Source organism: Eptesicus fuscus, chromosome 17 (assembly GCF_027574615.1).
Source record: "Eptesicus fuscus isolate TK198812 chromosome 17, DD_ASM_mEF_20220401, whole genome shotgun sequence".
NCBI classification, from domain to species: domain Eukaryota; kingdom Metazoa; phylum Chordata; class Mammalia; order Chiroptera; family Vespertilionidae; genus Eptesicus; species Eptesicus fuscus.
This window is the reverse complement of record NC_072489.1, coordinates 10,827,589-10,855,119: the sequence shown is the minus strand read 5'-3', so window position 1 is coordinate 10,855,119 and position 27,531 is coordinate 10,827,589. Positions and strand designations below refer to the sequence as shown.

General features: G+C 49.4%; 1 protein-coding gene across 1 annotated transcript in view; it reads left to right on the top strand.

Annotated features, from left to right (window-relative positions):
* SH2D4B (SH2 domain containing 4B) overlaps positions 1–27,531 on the top strand; it is a 78,155-nt gene that overhangs the window by 22,776 nt on the left and 27,848 nt on the right. The window contains exons 4-5 of the mRNA XM_054728971.1: positions 8,950–9,097; positions 23,744–23,960. Coding sequence (XP_054584946.1) covers positions 8,950–9,097; positions 23,744–23,960 — 365 coding nt within the window. The remainder of the gene's footprint in view (positions 1–8,949; positions 9,098–23,743; positions 23,961–27,531) is intronic.

The window sequence follows — 27,531 nt, the reverse complement described above, 5'->3', positions numbered from 1 at the left end:
ATATCTCTGACCTGTTCCAACCTCTGCCCCCCCTCCCAGAGGAGGGCTGAGCCTCAGATGCTGGGGCGGCTCAAGGCTGCGGGGGCCAGTGTACAAGGAGATCCCAGCGGGACTGAGTTTCCAGCAGAGATGTTTGTGATCGATGGTCTCCTTCAGAACCTCAGTGCTGAGGGATGATAAATTGGGCGGTCTGTGTTAGGGTTCACGGAGGGTTTAGTAGAGTCAGGCCTCCCTCAGGTTCACTGAGGGACCCAAATGCGGGCGTTTGGTGTTATTTCCAAAGAAGGTTATGGCCATTCTGTGTTCGTTTGTCATTTATTTACATATGTATTTATTTATTAAAATATTGGGTTGGCATTGGTCAACATGAACATATAGGTTTCAGGTGTGGGTGTCTATGTTACAATCGTTTTTGTTTTAAAAATTAATTTGTTAAGTGTGACTGTTCAGACTTTGATAGACATAGTAATCCTGACTTGGCAGGTCTGCATGTTGAGGGGCCTCAGAAATGTGGGCAGCATTTGCAAAGCAGGGGTTGAGGGGTGGTGCGGAGGTGGGGGGCTGACAGGGCAAGGCATCAGCAACGTCCGCTCACGGATCAGGTTCCCGAGCTGGGATACTGCTGCCAGCCTGTCTGTAGATGCCTCCCCTGTGTCACTGTGAGCTCTTCATCACAGGAAATGGTTAAGCACCGCTGACATCGCTGAAAAGGATTCTGCGGTGAATTAAATTTGCTGGCGGCCAATTCTTTGCAGAACTCCTTTGGGGTCTCTCCCCTCCTGTGCCCGGTGGCAGCTTGGACCTGCAGCATGCACTTTGACCTGTGAACGTGACCCTGTGGCTTTTGAGGTGATAAGGGATCTGCAGCTTCTACTTCTGCCCCTTTGGCAAGGTCACTTTGCAAGCTGCCTGCGAGAAGCCCCTCTGCCTGCGATCACAGGCTGTCGGTAAGGAAGCCGCAGCCAGCGGAGAGAGGCCGGAGGAGGCACCGGACACGGGAGGGAGCCTTCTGGGCTCTGGACCCTGCCGTGTGGAGCGGAGGGCCCCCAGCCAAGCTCTGCTCGAACCATTAACTACAGAATCACAAAAAAGGAACATGGGTGTTGCTCTAAAGCACTCAATTTTCTGGTTTTGTATGTTAATCAGCATACAAACCCAAGACAGCTTTGCGAGAGGAGTTTATGCATCAGCTTAGAGATGGGCTTAGATCCTTTTGATTGTGTCTTTCAACACCAGGACGCTAACAGCTGAGTCTAGCATGCGGCAGCGCACCAACAATGTTCATTTTACTTGCCTTTTTTTCTGAGGATCGAAGTGCAGGTGTTTTGGGTGGAGGTAGTAGTCATTGATTCCTGCTCTCAAAAGGCTTACAGGGTGCCCGGGAGAGAGGGACCACTCTGTGAGCAAGCCTAGCCCCTGGGGACTACAATGGAGGCAAAGGAGCACCTTCGGGGCCCGGGCACAGCAAAGACAGGGATGGCAGGAGATCAGTGGAGTGGTGAACGCTGCGCTGGGGAGAGAAAGGAGCCCATGATGCTGGAGGCAGACATCACCCTCAGAGGTTGGCTGTGGAGCCCTTGGACGCTGCATTAAGGGGTGGACTGTCTCTGTGGATGAAGCCGAGCTGTGAGGATCTCAGTACAAAGAAGCGCATGGTCAGATCACGTTCTGTGAGGCCAGCTGGTGGCGATGGTGTGATTCAAGTGATGGAAGTTTGGGGGGAAGGACAGGCCAGCAGGAGATTTTTCAGTGGTCAGGTGGGAAATGGAGGGTCTGTGACTACGGGGAGAGGTAGAAGGGGAGGGATATAGAGCAACGAAGGTGGTGAAATCAACGGGCTTGGCATCATGTAGGTGTTGGGATGAGGGAAAGCAGAGAGCACAAGTGTCTGAGCCTCAGGCTGCGGGACGGGTGCAGGCCCACTCTCGGCCATGGAGCTGGAAGGAGAAGCAGACGTGGAGGAAAGAGGACGTGCTTGACTGGGTGTGCTGAGGTTTCACCCCAGAGAGGGAGCGGTGGGGGATGCAGGAGAAGAGAGAAGCTGGTGGGGTAGGGAGGTTGGCTGGGCAGCCTGTGCAGAGGAGGAAGCCAGGTTCTGCGAATTCTCCTGGTCCCAGGGAAGATACCAGGGCAGATTCCTTTTAGAAAGTGTGTGTATATGTGTGTGTGTGTGCGTGTGTGTGTGAGAGAGAGACACAGAGAGAGAGACAGAGAGAGACAGAGAGAGAGAGAGAGATATCCCAGAATCTTGTATAGGGATAAAGACAGAACTTTTAAAAAAATATATTTTATTGATTTTTTACAGAGAGGAAGAGAGAGGGATAGAGAGTTAGAAACATCAATGAGAGAGAAACATCGATCAGCTGCCTCTTGCACACCCCCTACTGGGGATGTGCCCGCAACCAAGGTACATGCCCTTGACCGGAATGGAACCTGGGACCCTTGAGTCCGCAGGCCGACGCTCTATCCACTGAGCCAAACCGGTTTCAGCAAGACAGAACTTCAAAATAGAAGACGCAGACAGCTGGAAACCTGTTTTTAAAAACCATTCTGTTGTGGCTGGTGCCATTTGAATGCAATTTACATGCATAGAAAGGCATTCCTGTAGAAAAAGGGGGTCAGGAGGCCAGATAAAACTTGCATTTCATTTTCCTGCTTTCTTAACTCATGAGATTGCTTTTCGGGTGCTTCTTCCTCTGCTTCAGACTACAGAACGTGGACAGCAAGGACGCCACTTCCCACCTCCCCCAGCCCCCCTGACAACAGTAGACACAGTTGACACAGTTAAATTGTCCTTTAATTTTCCTCCATTTTCTATCAAAGCCATTTCTCTCTCTTTTTTGCTGTCTCCTTTAAGGTTGCGGTTCATTTTGGCCACGCAGTGACATCCTCTACAGCTATAGAAACTATCCCTGCATCTTTCCCAATGGAATCACAAGTGGTTGGAAAACGCCCCACCTTTCGGTTTTCTCTCGAAAATTGTAGCCTTTATCTGAGTGTCTCTTGGACAAGGCTGGCATCAACCAGACGACGTGATGTGGTTTACCCTTTCCCCATCACGGATCATCGCAAGCCCGGTCTTATCTCCGCCTGTTCATTAATTCATTCCCTCCTCCGGGGAGTGTTTAGGGAGCACCTACTAGCTGCTGGGCCCTGGGCTGGGAACTGGCGTTGGAGGAATGAAGGACACAGGCCTGGCCCTGCCCTGTGGGGTGCATCACCACACAAAACATTCTGGCATTATTGGGGCCAGGCTGACAACAAAAACCGCTGTGCCTTCCAGAAAAAGCATCTGTCTCGGTGATATTTTCCACTGGGGCGAGGCGGGCCGCCTCCGTGGACTCCTGCGGTGTCTGTTACCGATGGGTTATCAGGAGAAGGGGGTTGAGTAAGCTGGACAGTTCAGAGGGCCTCTTTGCCAGAAAAAGGCAGGCGATTCCTAAGGTAGAAGGGGGAGTGTTTGCATACCTGCCTTGTGGCTGCATTGGCCTTTGGCTGCGAAATGTAAGAGGGACTTCTCTTGGGTGGTCACAGGGGGCCGAGGGTTCTGATTGCAGCCACAGAGATGAGCGTTTTCAGCGATTCAACCTGCGAGGGTTGAGCACGTTAGCGAGACCACGGAGGGGAAGAGGCAGCGCTCCTGTGGGCAGCCGCACAGTGTGTCCTTTCGTCATCCTCTTCGCCGCAAAGAGCTGGCTTTTGTCGCAGGAGAGCCAGTCATGTCCCTTTGAGGTGGAGGCTGCTGCAGGCCCTGGCGCCGAGTGTTGTCCGGCTCGCAGTTGAAGAGGAACGAGGGAACAGTGGCCCTGCCAATTCTTCATTTGTTTATACATTTATTTCGGGTGATTTCCCCTGACTTTATTGATGTTTAATTGACAAATAAAGCTTGTATATATTTGCCTGGCTGGCATGGCTCAGTGGTTGAGCACCGACCAATGAACCAGTTGGTCATGCTTCGATTCCTGGTCAGAGCACAGGCCCGGGTTTGGGGCTCGATCCCCAGTGTGGTGCGTGCAGGAGGCAACCAGTCAGTGATTCTCTCTCATCATGGTTGTTTCTATCTCTCTCTCCCTCTCCCTTCCTCTTTGAAAGCAATTTAAAAAATTTAAGGTGTACATTATATTTTGATATGTGTATACGTTGTGAAATGACCACAGTCAAGCTAATTAACAAATCCATCACCTCAGTTGTTACCGTTTTTTCTGTGTGTGTGGTACAAACACTTATGATTTACTCCCTTAGCAAACTTCAAGTATACAGTACAGAATTAACTAGTCCCCATGCTGTACATTAGATTTCCAGAATTTATTCATCTGACATAACTGAACCTTTGTACCCTTTTACCAAACACAACCTAAAGCTGACTGATGGATGGATACAGAAAATATACATACACATACACACATACACACACAATGGAATATTAGTCAGTCTTGAAAAAGAAGGAACTTCTGCCGTTTGTGACAACACAGATGAACTTGGAGGACGTTATGCTATGACCTCACTTACATGTTGAATGTATGGAACTTGTAGAGGCAGGGAGTAGAACAGTGGTTGCCAGGGGCTTGGGGGTGGGGCAGTGGGTGCTGTCCTTTAACTTGCTGCTTTACGTTAGCTGCAGCTGGTCTGAATGGGAACACTGCCTTGTAATTTGCGGTGAGTGTTCTAATGCCACTTGTCCATTATATGCCAGTCGTGACCGTTCTCTGGGGTACGGTCTCATTCTTATGGGCTGAATTGTGTCCTCCTAAAGTACATATCAGAATCTCAGAATGTAAGCGTATTGGAAGATAAGGTCTTTAAAGGATGGTGATTTAATGAAGTCTTTAGAGTGGGCCCCAATTCCTTATCACCGGTGTTCTTATGAAAGGAAATTTGGATAGAGACATGTGACTGATGACGGTGGAATACAGCTTTGGGGTAAAACGACGTGTTCTGCATTGGAGTCGGACTCTGGTTCCCATTTTGCATTAGTCATTAACTCTCTGTTCTAGTATTTCCCATCTTAAAACCAACCAACTCACCCCGACTCAGCCCATTTCAACATCCCCCCTGGCTGCTCCTTCCCCTTTCTGCTCCTTTTACAGGAAGGGTCAAAGGTTGTCTGTAGTCACTCCCACTCCCCCCGACTCTGCCGCCTCCCCTCCCCTAGGACGGCTCTCCCCACGCTCCGCATCGTCCTGTGGCCTGTCCCTGTGTCCCTGTGGCTTCTTCGTCCTTATCTTTTGCGATGTCTCAGCAGCCTGCAGCTCACTTTACTCCCTTTCACTCGGAATGGTTTCTTCTCTTGGCTTCTCCTACAGACATCGCCCCTTCTGGATTTCTATCTTACGCCTTGGCCTCCTTCTCAAGCTGCTTTTCTGATTCCAACTCTTCCTCTCGAGTTCAGATGGAGGAGTGTCCCAGGACAGTTTGGGTGTTCCTCTTGACCTTCACTCTTTCTCTCAGTGGCTACAGTAAGTCCATGGCTGAGAAGCGTCCTCCTCCGCAGAGGACGCCTCCGTCAGTGTCTCCCCCAGACTGCCCGGGAGCCCCAGGCTCACACATCCCACTGCTGATGCTAGGCCTCTTGGACATCCCGTGTCATCGCAGACTCCTCGAAAATAGCATGTTGCCTTTCCCCCTCCAGCCACAGAGGATAATCACACACTCAGACCTGCCAAACCCACTTGCGGTTCTGGGGCCATTGCACTTGGGCTCCCTCGGCCCGCAAGTTTCTTCTCCCTGACCTTCGCTCTCGGCCTCCTCCTAATCGTCAGGTCTCAGATCTCGTCGCCCCTTCTGAGAGGACGTCTGGTCATGCAGCAGCCTACAGCAGCTGCCTGCCCTCTCTGTCACTCACCTGTCTTGATTCTCTGCGCACTGCTCCTTCCGGGTGACTACATCCTCCCTCTGACCAGAGGTGGTGGGGAGCTGGAAGGGAAAGCTTTGGGGCCCAGCAGGTCGGGCCGAGTGGAGAGAGCAGGGGAGGGCAGCTTGGGAACAGGAGGACTAAGTCAAGGTCTGCGCTCCGAACAGTGGGACCTGCAGCCAGGATTGCCCTTAGGGTCCACAGGGTCAGCAAATACTTCTTTTGTGGCATCTTTTTCTATAAAAAATTAGCAATTTGAGCCACATAAAATCAGCCTCTTATATGATCCTGTGATAAAGAAGCTATGCTGGCAAGTAGGATTCATTTGCTTGCTAGGCCACCGTTCTGGAACTATGGCCAGAGCACTGGGCCCCTGAATGACTCCACAAATATGAGTCCTTGCTCCTTGGGGCGTTGGTTAACCCTTTGCATGGAGGACAGGTGGCACTTGAGTGGAGAAACAGGGACTAGGGCTCATGCGGGACATGGTCTGGGCTTGGGACACCTTCCCTGTGTAGAACTGCTGCCCCTGCCAATCCCGGGAGGAGTCTTTCTGGCCACTCCTGGTCAGACTTGGGGGAAATTTGCACGAAAGGCACTTCAAAGCCTGGTGTTCCCATGAAGAGGTTCAGCCTGCTTGGGTCTGAGCGCTGTCCAGCCCACAACCTCCCTCACCACAGACTCCTGGAATGCTGGTGATCAGACACCATCCAGGTAGGACAGAGGGACGGGCACTGAATGACCTCAGAAAGGACCCCTAGATTCTTTTTAAAAATATATATATCTTATTGATATTTTACAGAGAGGAAATGAGAGGGATAGAGAGTTAGAAACATTGATGAGAGAGAAACATCGATCAGCTGCCTCCCTCCCCCCTCCTCCCCCCCCCCCCTGGGAATGTGCCTGCAATCAAGGTACATGCGCTTGACTGGAATCGAACCTGGGACCCTTCAGTCCGCAGGCCGATGCTCTATCCACTGAGCCAAACCGGTTAGGGCAGGACCCCTAGATTCTTATGCTGGAGGGTTCCTCAGTGAGACGGCTGGTGCCTCACCCAGCATGCCAGAGTGAAGCCACCACTCAAGGAAGCTCTGCCCACACACTCTGAGTCTCCCATTCAGATCCTTACTTTCTCTCTTGAATGGGGTCAGAAAACATCTGAGGAGAGCCTCCCGCATGAATGACAGCAAATAAAACAAACTTAAAAAAAGACCCCAAAGGAAAATAGAGAGGAAAAGACCTAGATCAGAATATGGGGGAGGAAACACGCCAAAACCCTTAGAAATGGGCTATTGCATTCACGAAACAAGTACGGGGTGCCATGAAGCAAAAAGGAACAATCAAAGAATAAGAAAGGCCTTGGGGATTACAAATGCAGGGGCTGAAATAAAACATTCAGTAGACGGTTTGGAAGATAAAGTCAGTGAAATCAACCAGGGACTAGAACCAAAAAGACAAGAGTTGGAAAACAAGAGAGAAATGATAAGGCACTTAGAGGATCAAATCAAGAAGACCAGTTTTTGACAAATAGGAGATGTAGAAAGCAAAAAGAGAAATGAGAGAAGAAATTGTCCAAGAAACCCTAAGCCAAGATGTGTTAGACTGGAAGGACCTGAGACTCCAGGTGAAAGCACCTCAAATGCCCAACCGAAGCAATGAAAGACAGTCCAAGCCAAGGCACCTCATTGAAAAAAGTTCAGAACATCCGTGATAAAAGGAAAAACCACTCCTTACTCAGAAGAATGAGAAGGCCAGTGGCAGTGCTGGGTGGAAGAAGACAAGAAGGTACAGGCTTCCAAATTCTGCAGGAAGTGATTATTAATCAAATTCTATGAGCTCGGCGAAGTTAGCAGCTATAGGTGAGGGTAGCATAGAGATGTTTTCAGACAAGACTCAGAAAGTGTTCCTTTGTAAATCCTTACTTGTGTAAGCTCTGTAAGCTATGTTGCTGCAAAGTGGCCAAGAAAGAAAACAGAACAACAAGCAAGGGCTTCACCTCAGGGAGGCTGAGGGGCGGGGCCTGGTGGGGGGATGGACAGGAGACCTAGGCAGCAAGCAGTTGAAATGAGGGAAGAAGGGGAGATGGTGTCTGGGGTGGGGGTGTTCCTTGGGAAAAGATAACTGCTGTATCATCTGATATAATGAAAAGCACTTGGTTAAACACAGAAATATTTGAGAGAAGTTTGGGATTTCAGAGACCTACTTAGAAAGTTAGGAAATGTACTTCTTAGAATTGGTGGAAATATCACTCTCTTTGGCTTTACAGCGAGCCATGTTTACACTGCTTACTGCTTTAACCACAAATTGTGATGTTGATTGTGTGGATGAGGGGAGGGAAAGTATGGGTGTGTCCCTGTTTGGGAAATGTAAGTGCTACATGCTCATGTACTAAAAAAGAAAGGCAGTAATTAATGTCTAGAATCGATAAGTTAAGAATTGGCGGCATTGTTCAGACAAACGTAAACACATGAAGGAACAGCGAAAATAATTGAAAATGGCGACCTGTGGGCACGGACCAGGGTGAGGTCAGTTGGGATGAGGACACGGACCAGGGTGGGGTCAGTTGGGATGAGGTGGTTTGGAGAATTGCTGTGTTTTATAACAAGGTTGGGCTTATGATGACTATCAAACATATGTATGTTACTTTGATGTAGACAAAGGTGGGGGAAAACACACACACACACACACACACACAACCTTTTTGGAGCTTAAAAATGGGACAAAAATTGGAGATTTGGGGCCCACACCTGCTCTCTCTTGGAGACACAGGTGAAGACATGACCATGTCCTGCTAGTTGAAGCCTCTAGGAAGATCAGATGGAAGTGTGGCCCAGGACGGCCCAGATCCTCTTATCTTTGCAGAAAGCTTGAGTTTACAAATTGTTCCACATATTTCAACCCACCTGACCTTACCTCAGCGTGCTGAGGGTAACGATTGCCCTGTCTAGTTGCAGACGCGGGGACGGGAGTGGCCACGCTGGCTCACCCCACCCCACCCCACCCGCTCCGCTGGTCCTGCTGCGCAATCACAGACACACTTCTCCTCCCCAGGGAGCGGCACTGTCACCTAACGTTATTCTGTCCCCTCGACATTTTAGAGGAAAGAGGAAGAGGAGCGGAAGCGAGGGGAAGAGCAGATCCGCCGCCAGGAGGAGCAGAGGGCCAGGGAGCTGTACTGGACGCTGAAGCAGGCCCAGCTGCAGAGCCAGGCCAGCGAGAAGGAGGAGCGCGAGTGGGAGGAGCAGTGTGAGTAGAGCTTGGTCCTCGGGCCCAGACCCTCCTGCCTTCCCCACTCTCCCCTCCCACTTGCTTATCTGCTCAGCCTCAGTCCAGTTCACTCAGCCAGAGGTCTTTACCCAGAACCACCCACGTGTCCATCCTGCTAAGGAACAGAGGCTAAGGGCTCTGAGCTAAGCCCTGGGGACCCAGAGGTGAGGGATCAGGGTGCTTATCTTGGAGGGAGACACGCAGGCTAAGGGCTCGGAGGGAGTGTCAAGTGAAGCTTGATGGTGGTGTAGGAGTAGCTGAGGCAGAGGCCGGAGAGGATGCTGTAGATGGGGAGCCAGCATGGGTGACAGCAGAAAGGCTTGTGGTGTGCCGAGGCAGTGGGAGCTGTCTGGGGCAGGTATGCAGCTTGGAGAGTGTTGGGTGCTGAGAAGGTAGATGGACAGGGAGGTGGAGTCAGGGCGGAGGTGTTTGGTGTGCACCCAAGCTTGCTGCAGTCGGGGTTGTGGGACCTGCAGACTTGGAAATGACTGTCTTGCAGGGAGAAGTTTTTACTCCCGGTTCCTAGAAACAGAGGGCTCGCCACTCAGGGCCACACAGGAAAGGCCCAGGGTTGGTCAGGAGGCAGAGGGAGTGAAAGGGAATGGGGGCAAGAGCCTGCGTGTGGATTCCGTGGGAAGGGGAGGCAATCAGGGCAAGCAGGCTTAGGCTTGGCTGGTTTGAATAGTTTCCGCAGGCTTTGGGGTAAGGAGCTGTCTCCAGTGGGCTGATACCTGGCCCTGGGTAATATTAGGGCAGCTGGATCGTGACCCGAGTGTAAGAACTAGCTACAGGAAGTGGTGGGGACATAGGCTCTGGATGGGTTGGTTTGCATGTGGGAAGGCAAGCCAGTCCTTTATAATCCTTAGGAACTGCCTGGCTCTGGGAGGGGTGGTCTCTAGGCCCCAAGGTCCCAGATGTCAAACGTAAAAATACAGAAAATAGAAAGGCATGTTACACAGGTGCGCAGTGTAACGCACCTAGAGAAAGGATCATTTCTTCAATAAATAGTGTTGGGAAAACTGTATATCCACATTGGAGTAGAGACTTAGATGTAAGACCTGAAACTATAAAACCCCTAGGAGAAAACATGTTTTTACGTTTGACATCTGGGACCTTGGGGCCTAGAGACCACCCCTTACACTGCGCAGTCACTTCTAAAGGTGAGTGACGTGACTGAGGCTGGGCGTGGGAATGAGAGGGGAGGCTGCTGCAATGGTGCACTTCAGAGACTACTGAACCAAGGCCACAGCAGGGGGAGCGGAGATGGGAGGTGACGCCCACTCCCAGGCCTCTGGTCCTCAGCCTTTCTTAACCGTACGTCAGATTCATCACACAGACTTTTAAAAAATTGAAATGTAGTTCCCACAACATTGTACACATCCCTTTAAAGTGTACAATTCAGTGGTCACAGTCTACTTACACAGTTGTGCAACCATCACCATTATCTAATTCCAGAGCATTCTCATTGCCACAAAAAGAAACTCTGTACTCCCTGGTTGCTCCTCCTGCCACACTCCGGGAAACCACACATCTATCACGAATCTAATTTTTGTCCCTATGGGTTTGCCCGTTTTGGATATCCTATATAATAAAAGCCTACTATGCTAAGTGTCCGATGGTTCGGTCGTCCAGTCGTCCATTCAACCAATCAAAGTGTAATATGCTAATAATATTCTAAGGCTGCTCAACCGCTCGCCATGATGTGCTCTAACCACAAGGGGGCAGACACTCCGACTGGTAAGTTAGCTTGCTGCTGGGGTCTGGCCGATTGGGACTGAGTGAGACGGGCTAGACACGCCCTGGAGCCCTCTTGCGGTCCCTCCCTGGCTGGCCAACCTCCTGCATCCCTCCCCAGCCCCAGTCGTGTACCGGTGGGGTCCCTCGGCCTAGCCTGCACCCTCTCACAGCTGCTCTTTGAGCTTCGCTTGCTGCCCAAGGACAACAAGAAGGAAGATGCAGGAAAGTCAGCCAAGAAACAAAGGCCCAGTGAGCTCCTCTGGGGCAAGGCCAAGAGGAAGATGTGGTCCGAAGGCCAAGTCCGGGCCAGTTAATGTCCTAGTTTTGTCTGACAGAGCAGCACAGGACAAACTCCATAAGAAGCTCCCAGCTCTCAGCCTGTGCCCGGCCGCTGTCTCTGAGACGGAAGAACGCGGCTCCTTGGCCAGGGCAGCCCTGCGGGAGCTCCTGGTACAGGACTCAGTAAACGCGTTTCCAAGCCCAGAGTCAGTAATCTGCACCAGCAACGCCAGGGTGGGGAGGCCCCGCTGCTGGTGAAGATGCAGGAACAACAGGTCCCACAGCTGTACATTTTGAAAAATAAAACTTCATTAAATAAAACACACACACACACACACACACACACACACACACACACACACGCAAACTACATCAAGCTAAAACATTACTGCATAGCAAAGGAAACAGTCAACAAAATGAAAAAGGCAACCTATGGCATGGGAGAAAATATTTGAAAACCATATATCCAATAAGGGGTCAATATCCAAAATACATAAGGAACGCATACAACTCAATAGCAAGAAACAAATACTTTGATTTAAAAATGGGCAAAGAACCTACCTAGATATTTTTTCAAAAAAAGACACAGCTGGCCAATGGGTACATGAAAAGGTGCTCAACATCTTTAATCACCAGGGAAATGCAAATCAAAAAAAGGTTCTACCTGTTTATTTTTGCTGTTGGTGTCATACCCCAAAAAATCATTGCTAAGATCATTGTCAAGGAACTTTCCCCCTATGTTTTCTCCTAGGGGTTTTATAGTTTCAGGTCTTACATCTAAGTCTCTACTCCAATGTGGATATACAGTTTTCCCAACACTATTTATTGAAGAAATGATCCTTTCTCTATTGTGTATATTTGGTGACTTTGTTGAAGCTTAGTTGACAGTATATGCATGGGTTTATTTCCGGACTCTCTGTTCTGTACCATTGGTCGACATGTCTGTTTTTATGCCAGTGCCATACTGTTTTATTTATTATAGCTTTATAATCTTTTTTCATAATAATTATCAAATTAATATTGATAATAATAATTATCAGGTGAGATGTCTCCAGCTTGTTCTTCTTGCTCAAGATTGCTTTAGTACTCAGAATCTTTTGTGGGTTCATAGGGATTTAATGATTGTTTTTTCTATTTCTGGGAAAAATGCCATTGGAATTTTGACAGGGATTGCATTGAATCTCTAGATCACTTTGAATAGTATGGGTATTTTAACAAGATTAATTCTTTCATTCTGTGAACACAGGATATCTTTACGTTTACGTGTGCTTTCTTCAGTTTTTGTCATCAGTGTCTTATAGTTTTTAATGTACATGTCTTTCACATCCTTAGTTAAATTTATTTCTAAGTATGTAATTCTTTGTGATGCTATTGTAAATGGGATTGTTTTCGTAATTTATTTTTTGGGTAGTTTGTTGTTAGTGAATAGAAAGACAACTTATTTTTATTTTTATTTTTGTATCCAATTTTGTTGATTTTGTATCCTGCAACTATACTAAATTTGTTTACTCTAACAAGTTTTAGGTGAAATCTCTAGGGTTTTCTATATTCAAGATCATGCCATCTGCAAACAGAGACAATTTTACTTCTTTCTTTCTGATTTAGATTTATCTTATTTCCTTTCCTTTCCTAATTATCCTGCCTAGGACTTCCAGTATTATGTTGAATAAAAGTGGTGAGAATGGGCATTCTTGTCTTGTTCCTGATCTTGGAGGGAAAGCTTTTACTCTTTCACCACTGAGTATCATGTTAGTGGTGGACTTGCCATATATGGCTTTATTATGTTGAAGCACATGTTTTTTCTTTACCTAATTTGTTGAGAACTTTTATCATGAAAGGATGTTGAATTTTGCTAAATGCTTTTTCTGCATCTATTGAGATGATAATATGATTTATATTCTTCCTTTTGTTCATGTGGTGTATCACATGGGTTAATTATGTTGAGCCATTCTTGCATCCCAGGAATAAATCTTGCTTGCTCATGGTATATAATTATTTTAGTGTACAGTTGACTTTGATTTGCTAATATTGTGTTGAGGATTTTTTTCATCTATGTTTACCAAAGATATTGACTTGTAATTTTTTTCTTGTATTGTTCCTATTTGGCTTTGATATGAGAATAATACTGGCCTCCTAAAATGAATTTGGAAGCGTTTGAGAAGGACATTTAAATGTGCAGTAGAAATGATCACTAAAGCCATATGGTCCTGGACTTTTCTTTCTTGGGAGATTTTTAGTTACAGATTCAACTTTCTAGTAATTATTCTGTTCAGATTTTCTATTTCTTAATGATTCAGTCTTGATAGGTTGTATGTGTCTAGGAATTTATCCATTTCTTCTAGGTTTCCTAATTTGATGGTGAATAATTATTCATAGTTGTTTCTTATGATCCTTAATATTTTTATGGTATCAGTTGTTTCCTCTTTCATTTCTGATTTTATTTATTTGTGTCGTCTCTTTTTTTCCTGAAGTCTGACTGAAAGTTTTTCATTTTTATTCATCTTTTCAAAAAACCAGTTCTTAGTTTTATTGATCTTTTCTATTATTTTTCTAGTGTCTAGTTCATTTCTGCTCTGATTTTATTCTTTTCTTCCGATAACGTTGAACTTAGTTTGTTCTTCTTCTAGTTCTTTAAGGTGCCAACTTAGGTTGTTAGGGATCTTTTCTTCTTAGAATAGCTTTTGCTGCATTCCATGTTTTGATATATCATGTTTCCATTTTCATTAATTTCAAGATATTTTTTTATTTTCTTTTTGACTTCTTTGACCCATTTCTTGTTCAGAAGTGTGTTATTTAATTTCCACGTATTTTTGAATTATTCAGTATTCTTACTATTCCTGATTTTTAGGTTCACACTATTGTGGTCAAAAAATATATTTGATATGATTTCAATCTTTTAAAAAAATTTAAGACTTATTTTGTGACCTAACCTATGACCTATCCTGGAGAATGTTCCATGTGAGTTTGAGAAGAATGCATAGTCTGCTGCTGCTGAATGAAATATTTTTGTGCATGTCTGTTGGTCCATTTGGTCTTAAGTGAAGTCATATCCAATGTTTTATTATTGATTTTTCTGATTGAGCAATCTATTCATTATTAAAAGTGGGCATTGACATCACCTATTATTATTGTATTGCTGATTATTTCTCCCTTCATACTCAGCAGTGCAATAATCCTGAGATAATATTTACTTTATATATTTAGTTGGCATATATATTTATGATTGTTATATCTTCTTAATGAATTGACCCCCTTATCATTATATAATGATCTTCTTTTTCTCTTGTTACCATTTTCTTAAAATATATTTTTATTGATTTTAGAGAGGAAGGGAGAGGGGAGAGAAAGATAGAAACATCAATGATGAGAGAGAATCATTGACCAGCTGCCTGTTGCACACCCCGCGCTGGGGATCAAGCCTGCAGCCCAGGCATGTGCCCTTGACTGGAATAGAACCAGAGAACCCTCAGTCCGCAAGCCAATGCTCCATCCACTGAGCCAAACCAGCCAGGGCCTCACCATTTTTGGCTTCATGTTTATTTTGTCTGATACAAGTTTAGCTACTCTGCTCTCTTTTTATTTCCACTTGCCTGGGATATCTTTTTCCATCCAAGAAAGGTGAGCATTTGGAAAGGCCTGTGGAGGAAATGACATTTGGTTGGGGAAAAGTAGGGAGGCAAAGAAGGCAGTGAAGGGCATTTTAGCAGAGGGAACAGCACCAAGCAAAAACAAGGTCATTGTGTGTATAGGACATGGCACATGTTTTAATGTGGCTGTAGCCTGAAATTCAATGATGAAAATGAGGCCAGAAAGATAAGATGGTCAAGAGCTAAGAATACTTCATTCATTTAAATTCAGAATGGAAGGGAAAGAAGGGCAAACGTTATACTGAAAAAAGAATGGACAATTACAAGTGGAATCACATGAGGCTACTATGGTGGGGGAAGGAGACCCAGACTGGCAGTCCGGATTGGCAGTCTGGTCCTAGCTCTGCCCTTGCTAGTGTGACTGCGGGCAAGTTCTTGCTCAGTTGCTCAGTCTCTTCATTTGTAAAACGGGGGTAATCATTTTGAGTTGAGTCTTGTTGAGAGGGTGAAATGAGAGGGAAGAAACCAAGGTGCTTTCTAAGTTGTTTCTCGTGAAGTGTTTCTCTTTTTTTAGCTATACGATGAGATGGAAAGTTTATGGGCGGGGCTGCTGTTTTGTTGGGATGGAGAATGGAAATCATCTGGCCCAAGCGCTGCCTGATTGCGAATTAATGTGCTGCGTGGCAAGAGAAAGTGGAAAAAGCTCCAAAAACCAGAAGAAAGACATGATAATACAGGTCCCATGATTTTGATTCCTCACTTTATGCTTTCTTAAAGAACAGTGAGCTAAATTCTGGAGCCTGCCATTCAAATTCAGCAAAGGCATTCTGCACTCAATTAATTTAATATGAAAGATATAGTGGGCCATTAATCTACTGGGAGCAGCAGTTTTTGATAAAAAAAACTAAATTAAATTCTTCAAGTTAGAAAAAAAGGGAATTGTTCCCTTTCATATCACTTGAATACAGACTTAGTTATTCAGTTCAAACAGCAGAGCAGGCTCTGGCTTCTGAGAAGCAGAAATTCATTTAATTATTTCTCAACTGTGAACTTGTTGGAGTGGGGAGTTCAGTAACATCTAGTTGCCCAGATATTTAGAGATGAGCCAGGATGACTTGGTTAGTGATATTATTTACAAAAATCAGCCCTGTATTATTGTGTTTTTTAAAAAATATATTTTTATTGACTTCAGGGAGGAAGGGAGAGGGAGAGAGAGATAGAAACATAAATGATGAGAGAGAATCATTGACCAGCTGCCTCTTGCACGTTCCCCACTGGGGACTGACCCCGAAACTTGGAATCAAACCATGACCTCCGGGTTCATAGGTCAATGCTCAACCACCAAACCACGCACTGTATTGTTGTCCCCTTCCCTTCCTCCTTGAACTGTGTGGCCTGGCTGTGGCTCCTCACCCACAGCTGCACTCCAGTTGCCTCACTCCCGCTGGCATCGTCAGAGCTGAGTGAGGAGACACGCCCAGGCCCAGCACAGAGGCCAGTCATGTGGGTCCCATGCTTTTCCCTCCCAGAAAGGAGTGTGCTGTGGAATCTGGACTTAACGTCCGTGATTCTAAAATGCCGTTTGCTGAGACAGGCCGAACCCAAGGGGCCTGTGGAGATGCCGTGTGGTCTGGAGACGGGGTGGGGGCAGAGCAGAATTTGGGGCTGGAGGTAAAGTTGAAGGATTCCACAGGAGGAGGTCCTTTTCTATCCACTGACGAGATGCCCTTTCTCCTTCGTCACAACCCATTCCAACAGCTCCTGAACTCGATGCCACGTGGTTTTGGTTTTACAGCTCAGAATAAGGCCTGTGTGAGTGCCCACGTGCCTGGTTCGTGGCCTGCTTAGGGTTCTCTCTCCTCTTGATTGTTCAAGATTCCCCAAGGGCTCAGTGTGGCCCCAAAGCAAGTCATTCTGAGGATTCTGGTCTTAAGGGACCGCTGATGTTGCTCCTGGTGGCCACAGGGGCTCGCTGTGGAAGCCATCAGGAATTGCGGGCAGGTCAAGGACCGTTGGCAGCTGACCTCAAAAGCCTTGGCGTCCATGCAGCCACGGGTGGAGCTGGCTTGCATTCCCTGAGGCTCACTTCTCGGGGTTCACTGTCTTGGTGCCAAACCCACCTATTCCCCAGGGGAAGCTGCTCCAGCAGGTTGGGCCCCCAGAGGCCTGTGTGCATGCGCATCCTTCAGTCTCTGCACTGCTGCTCCCCTTTCTCAGAGGGCAGGGAACCTCTCCTTTTCACAAAACGTCAATGTTCCCATTTTCCTGACAAGGCTCTTGACTCTGCTCGGCTCTCATCCCACCCCACGTCCTCCCTGCGTCCACCCCTTTGTGCCTTGACCAGAAAGGCCCGTTCTAAAGATGGCATTCTAGTTCCTTTATCTCACAGTGAACACAACAACAACAATAGCAACAACAACACAACACACACGCAATGAACCTCTACATGTGTCAGGAGCTGTCCAAGCCCCTTCTATGCACTCGCATTTACCTCTCAAAGCAACCCTATGGGCCCCCATTTACAGATGAGGAAATAAAGATGTGGTAATTCAAGTTGCCATGGTCACAATCCAAGGTCACATGGAGTAGAAAATGGAACAGAATTTAAACACACCTGCACTCATACACAATTTAAAGCTTTATTGGTGCCTTTTCATACATAGAGGATTACGCACTGATTTTCAGGGACATTATTCTATTCACCCACGGGGTTACTACAAACTGAAACTGCTTTGAAACACTCAGTTTCCTGGAGGATGTAGCTGGACCATCTGGTTCTGTAAAGCATGGGGCCTTTTTCTGTCTGGGCAGAGCTTGGGAGAGGGCCCATGGACCGTGGGCAATTCTCTGGAGAAGGGTCTCATGAAGAGCAGCAACCAAAGATCTCCCAGGACCTTGTGCCCACGGGACCTTTCCTCCTGGGATCTCACAGGCACCCCTACCTCCACACGTCCAGACTCAATCCCCCTCCTCCTCGTCCTTCCTCGCTGCCTTATCACCTGCCTGTCATAAGCAGAGGCTTGTGGCCAGGCTGGTCTCTACCAGCTTGTAAGGATTCAACCACCTTAATATTTTTTGAATTTATACCCCTCCTCCCCATTGTCCTGTCTTAACTTTGACCCCTGTTGTTCTCTGCCTGGATTTCTGTTTTCTGAGTCTTCCTTCTTGTCCCTGTCAGATTCATTCCCAAAAATGGAACCAAATCAATCTTGGACAAGTGCTCTCTCACTGAGAACTTTGCAGTGGCTTCCAAACCCTTGGGAAAGCATTCCAGTTCAGTAGCCAGGGTTGGTTGGTGTCCTAAAAGGCCTTTTCTGTCCCCGCATCCTCACCTCTTGTCCCTCCCTGCGCACTCTGCCTTCTAGCCACGTGACCTGTTCCAAGGGGGATGCCCGAACTCCCTCTTGCTCTGGGCCTCTGGCCCTGAGCTTCCTCTGCCTGGCATACCCTGTGATCAGCCTCTCTTGATGGAATCCTGTGTGTCCACCAGCCATCAAGCTTAGAGGTCCTTCTCCGGAGGCTTTCTCTGCCTGGAGCCCCACAGCATCCTGGGACCCCTTGGCCCCCCCACCGCCCCCAGCTCCACTCACCATTTGTGTGTGTGTCTCCCTACTAGATGGTAAGGTCTCTGAGGGCAGAGGCTGCTCTATCCACATGCCCTAGCACCAGCCTGGCAGCCAGCTGAGATGGTGCCTTCGTGAAAATTAGAAAAAGACGCCCATTCCTCAAGACTCTGAACGGCCATCTGCCAGACAGTTGTTCCAACATCTGCACAAATCTATGATGGTCATGTGACTGTGCCCCTGCAGTTGTGCAAGGCACAGCTTGTCCTGCACGGCACAGAGCTGGCACACAGTAGGCACTCAGTACACCTGGGCTGGGTAAATGTGCACACCCTGCCCGAATGTGTCATTAAAAGTGTGGGAAACCCTGCCTCTCGCAATGACGAGCCTGGTTGTATCTGTGGAGCTCTGTCACTGCTCACAGAGACTCTGGCGAGAGGAAACCCACTCCGTCGTCGCCTCCGTGTTGAGGAACTGAGCAGGAGCCATGGGCAGATGAGGGCATGAGTCCAGGACAGCCTGGCAATGGGGCAGCCCTTGGGTGAAGGGTGCTGAGACCCAGCGGCGTGCAAACCTGTCCTAGGCTAGACAGAGTTAGGAGCCACGCCAGGCACAACGCTCCCCTCCCACTCCACCGCCCTCCTCCCCGGCCAGAGGCGGCTGAAATTCCCAGGTGTGATATGGGTGAGGGTGGACTCCAAACACTGAGATTTTGGTTTTCTTACTGAGCAGGAGGGTCCAGCTGGCAATCCTGGAGAGCAAGGTCCCAGGTCTGAGGACATGCCCTCAGGCTAGACAGGCGTGGGTGCATTCCTGACAGGAGGGCTGAGCTGAAAGGGACCACTCCTTCTCACCTGCAGATGAGAGACAGGTGGGGGAGGGGGCGGAGGGGGGGAGGAAAAGAAGGCAAGGGGAAGAGGGGCGGGGGGGGGGGCACGAGGTGGGCCCACAGCTGGGCACACATCCAGCCAACAGTGACATGCAACTGCACTCCGGCCTCTTGATTCCCAGCCAAACTGGGAGGTTATAGAATGTCCATTCTTAAAATTTGTGGTAAAATATACAACAAAATGTACCATTCACATTGTGCTACCATCACACCATCCCCAGAACTTTTCCATCTTCCCAAACTTCAACTCTGTCCCCATTAAATATTAACCCCCTTCTCCCTCCCACAGCCTCCGGCAGCCACATTCTACTTTCCGCTGATGACTCTAACTACTGCAAGTACAACGAGTGGAATATAAACAGAATCACACCTATTGCCTGTTGTGTCCGGCTTATTCACTTAACAGTGTCCTCACGGCTCATTCCTGGGTCAAATTCCCTTCCTTTTAAGGATGAACAACCTTCCTTTGTATGTGTAGACCGCGCTGTGTTTCTCTGTTCATCCATCGATGGATGTTTTGCTCCCGCCTTTTGGCTATTGTGAATAGCACTGCTGTGACCCTGGTGTGCAAATCCTTGTTCCAATCCCTCTTTCAGTTCTTTGGGGTCTATGTCCAGAATGGAATTGCTGGATCATACAGTAACTGTATGTTTAATTTTTTATGGAACTGCTATACCATTTTCCACAGCAGCTGCACCATTTTACATTCTTAACAATACACAGGGGTTCCGATTTCTCCATGTACTTGCCGACACTTGCTGCTTTCTGTTTTTTGTTTGTCTTTTACTAAAAATATTTATCCACTAGAGGCCCAGTGCACAGATTTGTGTACTGGTGGGGTCCCTTGGCCTGGCCTGCACCCTCTTGCAATCCGGGACCCCTTGGGGGATGTCAGAGAGCCGGTTTTGGCCCGATCCCCACAGGCCAGGCCAAGAGACCCCACTGATGAACAAATCAGTGCACAGGGCCTCTAGTATGCATATAAGATCTTTGGTTAATCTCTTCCCGCCCTCCTCCTCTCCCCCCTTCCCTCTGAGATTCATCAGTCTGTTCCATGTTTCCATGCCTGTGGTTTTTGCCCTGCGTTGAGTGTCTGCTCCCTGGTGGTCATTGTGCATCATAGCTACCAGCTGGTCAGCTGGTTGGCCAGTCGCTTAGGCTTTTATATCATTCTAGTGAAGGTGAAGTGGTATCTCAGTGTGGTCGGTCCATTTTTTATATCTAAATCCAGCCTTCATTGGAAGTCTTCAGTGTTTCCATACTTTGTCGTCTCTCCGCTATTTCTGTGAGACAAGGCTGACTCTCCCATTGAGATGAAGAAAGGAGACCCCTGGCCCCCTCTGCTCTGTGTGCAAAGCGGCCCTGGATTGCCTGCTGGACAGGCCTTTGGGAGTCCTCAGGTGAGTGAGGGCTGTGGGAGGAGGCAGCCGGCTTGGTGTGAGCCCTCACAGCCGGCCGCAGTGGGTCCTCGGGGCAGGAGGACACCCCAATCTTCTGGCTCAGGGCAAACGCTGCCCTGGCTGCTCCCAGGGTGGCTCCTACGGCTAGTTTGTTGTTTTCGCTGGGTTAGACGAAAAAGCACTCCATGAATTCCGCTTTCTCACAGCAGATTCATGGGATACAGGCCAAATCCTTCCCTGATCCTGAGAAGGAACTAAAAGCAACCTTTTAAGGTTCTGAGTGTAGTTTAAGGGAAGCTACACAGGACAGATTCCACCTGATGGATGGCAAGGGTGCCCCCTCCTGGACGGTCCAAGAACTGTTAATGGCTCTGTTTTGGACTTCACAATGCCAGGGCTAATGAAAATAAAAATTTTAGTTAACTTACCATGGTGCTTACTGATTCTAAGTGGCTTGTGTTATTAGCTTTCCTCACCCTCATCACAACTTTATGAAGTAGTGACTGTTATCATCTCCATTTTATGAGGAAATGGAGGCCCAGGGTGATTAAGTGACTTGTTCAGTGTCACGCAGCTGGTAAGTGGTGTTGGGACCTGCACCTGGGCACCTGGCTCCACACCTTGGGAGACTTGATTTAATAAGACATTGCTTTTCCGAAGCATTTCATAGTGTTCTGTAAGTTTCTTTTAATATTTATAACTCAGTGAGGCAGACATCCATGTCATTCTCATTTGACAGAGGGGCAAACGGAGGCCTGGAGACTCCCTTAGGGAAGCTGTGGAGTGTTGGTGAGGATGAGGAGAAAAGGGAACCCTTGGGCACTGCTGGGGGGAATGCAAATTGGCTCCACCACTATAGAAAACAGTATGGAGGTTCCTCAAAAAATTAAAAATAAAACTACCATATGGTCCAGCAATGTTCTGGGTATATAACCAAAGGAAATGAAAACAGGATATTGAAAAGGTATCTGCACCCCCATGTTCATTGAACATTATTCACATTAGCCAAGATAGGAAAACAACCCAAGTATCCAACAGTGGATGAATAGAGAAAGAAGATGTGGAAGACACACACACACACACACACACACACACACACAGACACACACACACACACGCACACGCACGCACACACATGCACAATGCAAAATTATTCATCCACAAGAAAGAAGGAAATACTGCCATCTGCAACAATATGGTTGGACCGTGAGGTCCTTATGCTGAGTGAGATAAACCAGACAGAGGAAGACAAGTACTGTATGTTCTCATGGATCTGAGGAGTATAAAAAACCTAATTCACAGAAACAGAGAGTAGAATGGTGGTTCCCAGGGGCTGGAGGTGGTGGTGGAGGAACTGGGGAGACGTCGGTCAGAAGGTGCAAACTTGCAGTTAAAGATGGGCAAGTTTTTGCCTGGCCAGTGTGGCTTAGCGGTTGAGCATCCAGCTACGAACCAAGAGGTCATAGTTCCAGGAGGTCACAGTTCGATTCCGGTCAGAGGCACAAGCCTGGATTGCCGGCTTGATCCCCAGTGGGGGCCGTGCAGGAGGCAGCCAATCAATGATTCTCTCTCATCATTGACGTTTCTATTTTTCCCTCTCTCTTCCTTCTTCTCTGAAATCCATAAAAATATTTTTAAAAAAGATGGATACGTTTTGGAGATCCAATGCACAGCATAGAATTATAGTGAACAATGCTGTGTTATATATTTGAAAGTTGCTAAGAGACTGGATCTTAAATGTTCTCATCACAAAAATGAAATGATAATTATGGGATGTGATGGAGGTGTTAGCTAATGCTACAGTGGCAATCATTAAATTATATAAATGTATCAAACCAACACATGTACATCTTAAACTTACACAATGTTATATGTCAATCATATCTCAAAAAAGGGGAGGGAATGTATGGAGAGAGAGAGAGAAGAGAGAGAGAGAGAGAGAGAGAGAGAGAGAGAGAGAGAGAGAGAAGAAAGCTGTCTGACTCTATGAACCCCTTGGCCATACTCTGGGCTGGGTGGCAGCGTTGGCTTTGCCAAGGCCAAGGCAGAGTCCTGCTTCCTGCTGCAGCATCTCAGTGCCCTCAGACTGCTGCTGGCATTTCTGAGCTGCCCATGCATACAGAGGAGACTTTGCCGAAGGGGGGCGTGGGAGCTTGGTGGGACCAGCACCGAGTGTGGGAGGAGCTCAAAGCCCCGGCGGGCTGGGAAGAAAGTGGGCGCGTGGGACACCTCTAAAGGGCCAAGGGGTTCGCCCTTTATCCTGTGTACAGCGGGAGCCACTGAAGGCTTTTGAGGAAGACAGCGGTGGGATTAGCGCTGGGCTGTCGGAGGCTGGGTGTAGTCTCTGTGTGACCAATGACTCAGGGCCTAGTGTGCGTATGACTTCCTTCTGCAACCTGTCTGTCTGCCTGTCGCTGAGTGCTGCGATCTCTTGGGGGCTGTAAACTCTCCAAGGTCACTGGCCCTTGTAGGGCACACATTTCTGAGTTCAGTTTTCAGCCTGGTGACTGCAGAGCCCGTAAGGGCCCTGGGCCCTGTCTGAGCCTCTCACCACACGCCCAGCGGACATTGCAGGGTCTCAGGATCAGGCACTTACAGGCACGCCCGCCGGGCTCCGGAGCCCAGGTTTCCTCTCAGGGATGGCTTCCGCCCTCTCTTCTCCCTGGAAAACTCCCACTGACCTACCCCTGGGTGGCCGGGACGTGTCTGCCATGAGCTAGTGCAGAGGAGGCCTGCAGCCCAGGGCTGGCTCGGGGAACCCCGCAGTCAGCGTGGGTGATCACAGTGGTGTTTGCAGGTGCCGACCCCTTTGACGGGTGCCCTTGAAGCTGGGTGGTGGGCAGCAGGTGTGAGAAGCTGCTCTGAGCAGGGCACTGCAGGAGGAGATGCATATGGAGACGTACATTTCCACCCAGAGGCTTCCTGCTCATTCTGGAACAGGCCCAGGAACAGCCGGAGGCCCCTGACCTGAACTGTCTGTCATGCAGGTCCTTGTCCCCCAGGGACAGGCTAGTTCAGGGCTGCTGGTTAGGGCTGGGTGGCCTGCCGTTCTGGCTCCGGCTCCGGGCTTCCGTGCAGCCCCGTGGGGAATCCCGTGGACCCTGGCTGACCCTGGCTGCTCAGCGTGTGGCCCGGGCTGTGGCTCTAGGAGAACTTCTCTCTCCTTCCAGTGCGTCGGTCCAAGGCAGCTGACGAGGAGAGAAGGCGCCGAGCCCAGCGCGCCCGGGACGAGTACCGGCGCCTCTCGCTCCGTGCCATCCAGAAGGGCACCGTCGCTGGCCTCAGCTTCATGTTCCAAGAGCTTGGCCAGAGCCACGAGCAGGAGGCCAGGCTCTACCACCACTTTCCGGGCCCGGGGCCGCTGCTGCCCCTCGCGGGGCCTGTCAGGTGGGTCTGGTGGGGCTGGGGGCTGGGCATGGGGGTGCTGGCTGGGACAGGGCCTTGGATGGGGCATGGGGCACTGGGGGTCCAGTCCTGGTTCTGCCTCCAACTTGCTGTGAGATTTGGGGTCAGTCATTTCCCCTCTGTGGGCCTCAGTGTCCCAGGGTGTGGAATGGGGCAGGAGGGGAAGGAGGGGGGGGGGTTGGAGATTTCTAATAACTCTGGAGTTCTGGGCGTCTTAACTTTTCTGGGGACTCGTATTCCTTCGAGAATCTAAAGGAAGCTGTGTACCCCTGCACTCCCAGATGTGCGTATATAAATAGTCCCAGCTGCTTGCATGTAATTTCAAGCTCTGCAGGGTCCACAGGTCGCAGGTTAGGAACTGGCACTGTAAGACCTCAGGCGGAGTCATGCTGCCCAGTGGCCTGGAGCCGGGGCTGGCTGCCTCTAACCACAGGCAGCGCTGGGGCATCCTGGTTCTGATAGCAGCTTTGCAGGTGAGCGTGGTGGGATGCAGGAGGCTCACACACGCTGGCGTCATGGGAGGGGCATGGTGAGGGCACTTAGGGGACTGCCCATGATTGCCAGGACCGAGGGGGAAGTGGCTGCCTGGAGCCTTCCACCTTCTGCCCGTGCCCATCAGTCCCAGATTTGTGCCCCCATCACTGCAGAGCCACTGCCTTCCCCAGTGAGGGCACCGAGGCTGGGCGTGAGTGCCTGCGGCTCCCTGAACCACAGCTCACCTGCAGAGAGTCCACTCCCCACCCAGGTGATGACAGCTGTCTGAATCACAGCTCACCTGCAGAGAGTCCACTCCGCCCCCACCCCCAGGTGATGACAGCTCCCTGAACCACAGCTCACCTGCGGAGAGTCCACTCCCCCCCCAGGTGATGGACAGCTGTCTGAACCACAGCTCACCTGCAGAGAGTCCACTCCCCCCCCAGGTGATGGACAGCTGTCTGAACCACAGCTCACCTGCAGAGAGTCCACTCCCCACCCAGGTGATGGACAGCTGTCTGAACCACAGCTCTCCTGCAGAGAGTCCACTCCCCACCCAGGTGATGGACAGCTGTCTGAACCACAGCTCTCCTGCAGAGAGTCCACTCCCCACCCAGGTGATGGACAGCTGTCTGAACCACAGCTCACCTGCGGAGAGTCCACTCCCCCAGGTGATGACAGCTTCCTGAACCACAGCTCACCTGCGGAGAGTCCACTCCCCCCGCCTCCCAGGTGATGGACAGCTGTCTGAACCACAGCTCACCTGCAGAGAGTCCACTCCCCACCCAGGTGATGGACAGCTGTCTGAACCACAGCTCACCTGCGGAGAGTCCACTCCCCACCCAGGTGATGGACAGCTGTCTGAACCACAGCTCACCTGCGGAGAGTCCACTCCCCACCCAGGTGATGGACAGCTGTCTGAACCACAGCTCACCTGCAGAGAGTCCATTCCCCACCCAGGTGATGGACGGCTGCCTGAGTTTTGCTTTAATTGGGATTTAGGATTACTTATTCCCTGTGTCTTCCTCTCCCTGCAGGTAGGGAGAACGGACCATGTCTGAATTTCCTCCTTCCTATCCTTCTTTCCCTTTCCCCTTCCTTGTCACTTATGTGATTCACAAACCAGGAAGTTAAAAAAGACACGGAGGAAAGACCCACTCCCATCCTTGTCCTCTTCTACTCAGCGCCCTCTCCCCAAGGGAACCCCTGTTCTCAGTGTGTCTGCCATTTCCTTTGGCAACTGCCAACACGAGAAGCCATAGTCTCTCTTTTTTTTGCATAAAACTTTGCATGTTCTACACAGGGTTCTGTATTACAGCCCCCCCCCCCCCCCATTTATAGTGAAAGTTTGGAATTGATTTCTCTTTATGACGAGGTCAAGTATTTTGTATCTGTTTAAGGACCACTGGTATTTCCATATCTGTCTCATCTTTCCTCTACCCGGTTTTTATTGTGTTATTATTTTTCCCTCATCCCCCATTTCTAAGAACTCTATAAGTATGAGGGGAGAGGATCCTTTTGTTTGTGATAAACACTTTTTCCCTGTTTGCCATTTGTCCTTTGCCTTTTGCCATGAAGTTTTCTGTCATGCGGGAATTCTTGGTTTTTCTGATGAAGTTTTCTGTCATGCAGGAATTCCTGACTTCTACAAGGTCAGGTTCTCTTTCATGTTTCCTGGCTTTGGAGACATAGCTAGAAAAGCCTTCTTGGCATTTTCCCAGGAAAAGGATAATGTGTCATTTTAAAGGAAACGGATGATTAGTCCTGCAGGCCTACGTGATGGAGCTGCATGGGCCGCGGTGCAGCGGGCTCCAGGCTGGCTGCCATTGCTCTCAGTAGGGGAGCATCGGCTCCCACCAAGGGGGGCCAGGGGCCATGCAGATGGGGCGGCAGACCCAGTGCCCGAGAGGCCCTGCATCAGCCTCCTGCTGTGGCTGCCCCCGGGGCCCAGTCCCTGACCGCACTGCGCTCAGCGCTGCAGCCTGGGCACACCCGGGTCTGGCCGTGCCGAGGGCAGACACGCTGTTGCTGGTGCAGGAGTCAGGCTTCTGGCCGGGTGACTTCCCGCAGCACCATCCCAGCATTCCTGCTCTGGCGAGTCTGCTCAGAACAGAGGGATGGGAGGAACCGTCTTTCTTGCTGTTATTTATAGCCTCCTCTTGCCTTCTAAGGAACCTGAGTTCTCGCAACCAGGCACGTTTTCCCTGGAGCAGTTACTGATTGGGGAACGCGAATGAGGAGGAACACCAGGCTGGGGCAGGGCTGCTGTGTGCTGCGTAATAAAGAGGCAGGGCCTCCGAGGTTACTGTGAGGGGAACCCCCAAGTGTGGGTCAGCAGGAGCAGAGCTGGTAGTGGGGTGCAGAATTTCCCAGGGAGGCAGCGGGGGAAGGGGATGTTTTGGGAACAAACTCCACGGCTGGTGGCGGTAAGCCGTGCGATGGAACCTCACCCGCTGGCTTCCGTGTGACCCTTTCCTCACGTCACACTGCTCGCTGCTGTGTATGCGTGTAAGGGGATTCATCTGAGGACAAGTGAAAATATGACCTCATCCTGAGGTTTGCAAGGAAGCGCTGAACTCAGCAGCTAAGTGTTCGTGCAGGGCAAATGCAGGGCACGTGCGGGGACAGCTCGTCTGATAAAAAACGGTGAATTCTAAATGCCAGCACTATCGGTGGGTGGCAGCGACAGAGGAAGACTCTCCCAGGCTGCTCAGGCCGGGCCGGAGGCTGCTGGTCAGACGCTGTGCTCTCACGTAGCTATCACACACAGACCAGTGCACGTGGCCTTGCCACCTGTTCGTTCAGCCGGTAGCTGGGGTTGCCTGGTACGTGTCCCATGTTGTCGAACTCTAACTGTGCTTCCTGTCGGTGTAGCTCCAGTGCAACAGGGCTGTTCGGCGGCCCAGACTCTATACGCATCAAGAACCACAGTTCAGACACAAACACACTAAAATCTTGGCTTGATTGTGAGAAAATATAAACGATATGTAACTCGTGACTCATAAATTCTTCAAGTGCCTCTCTTCATCTCACGCTCACTATCTTCAGCCCCTCCCCAGGTCCCCTTCAAATCTATCAA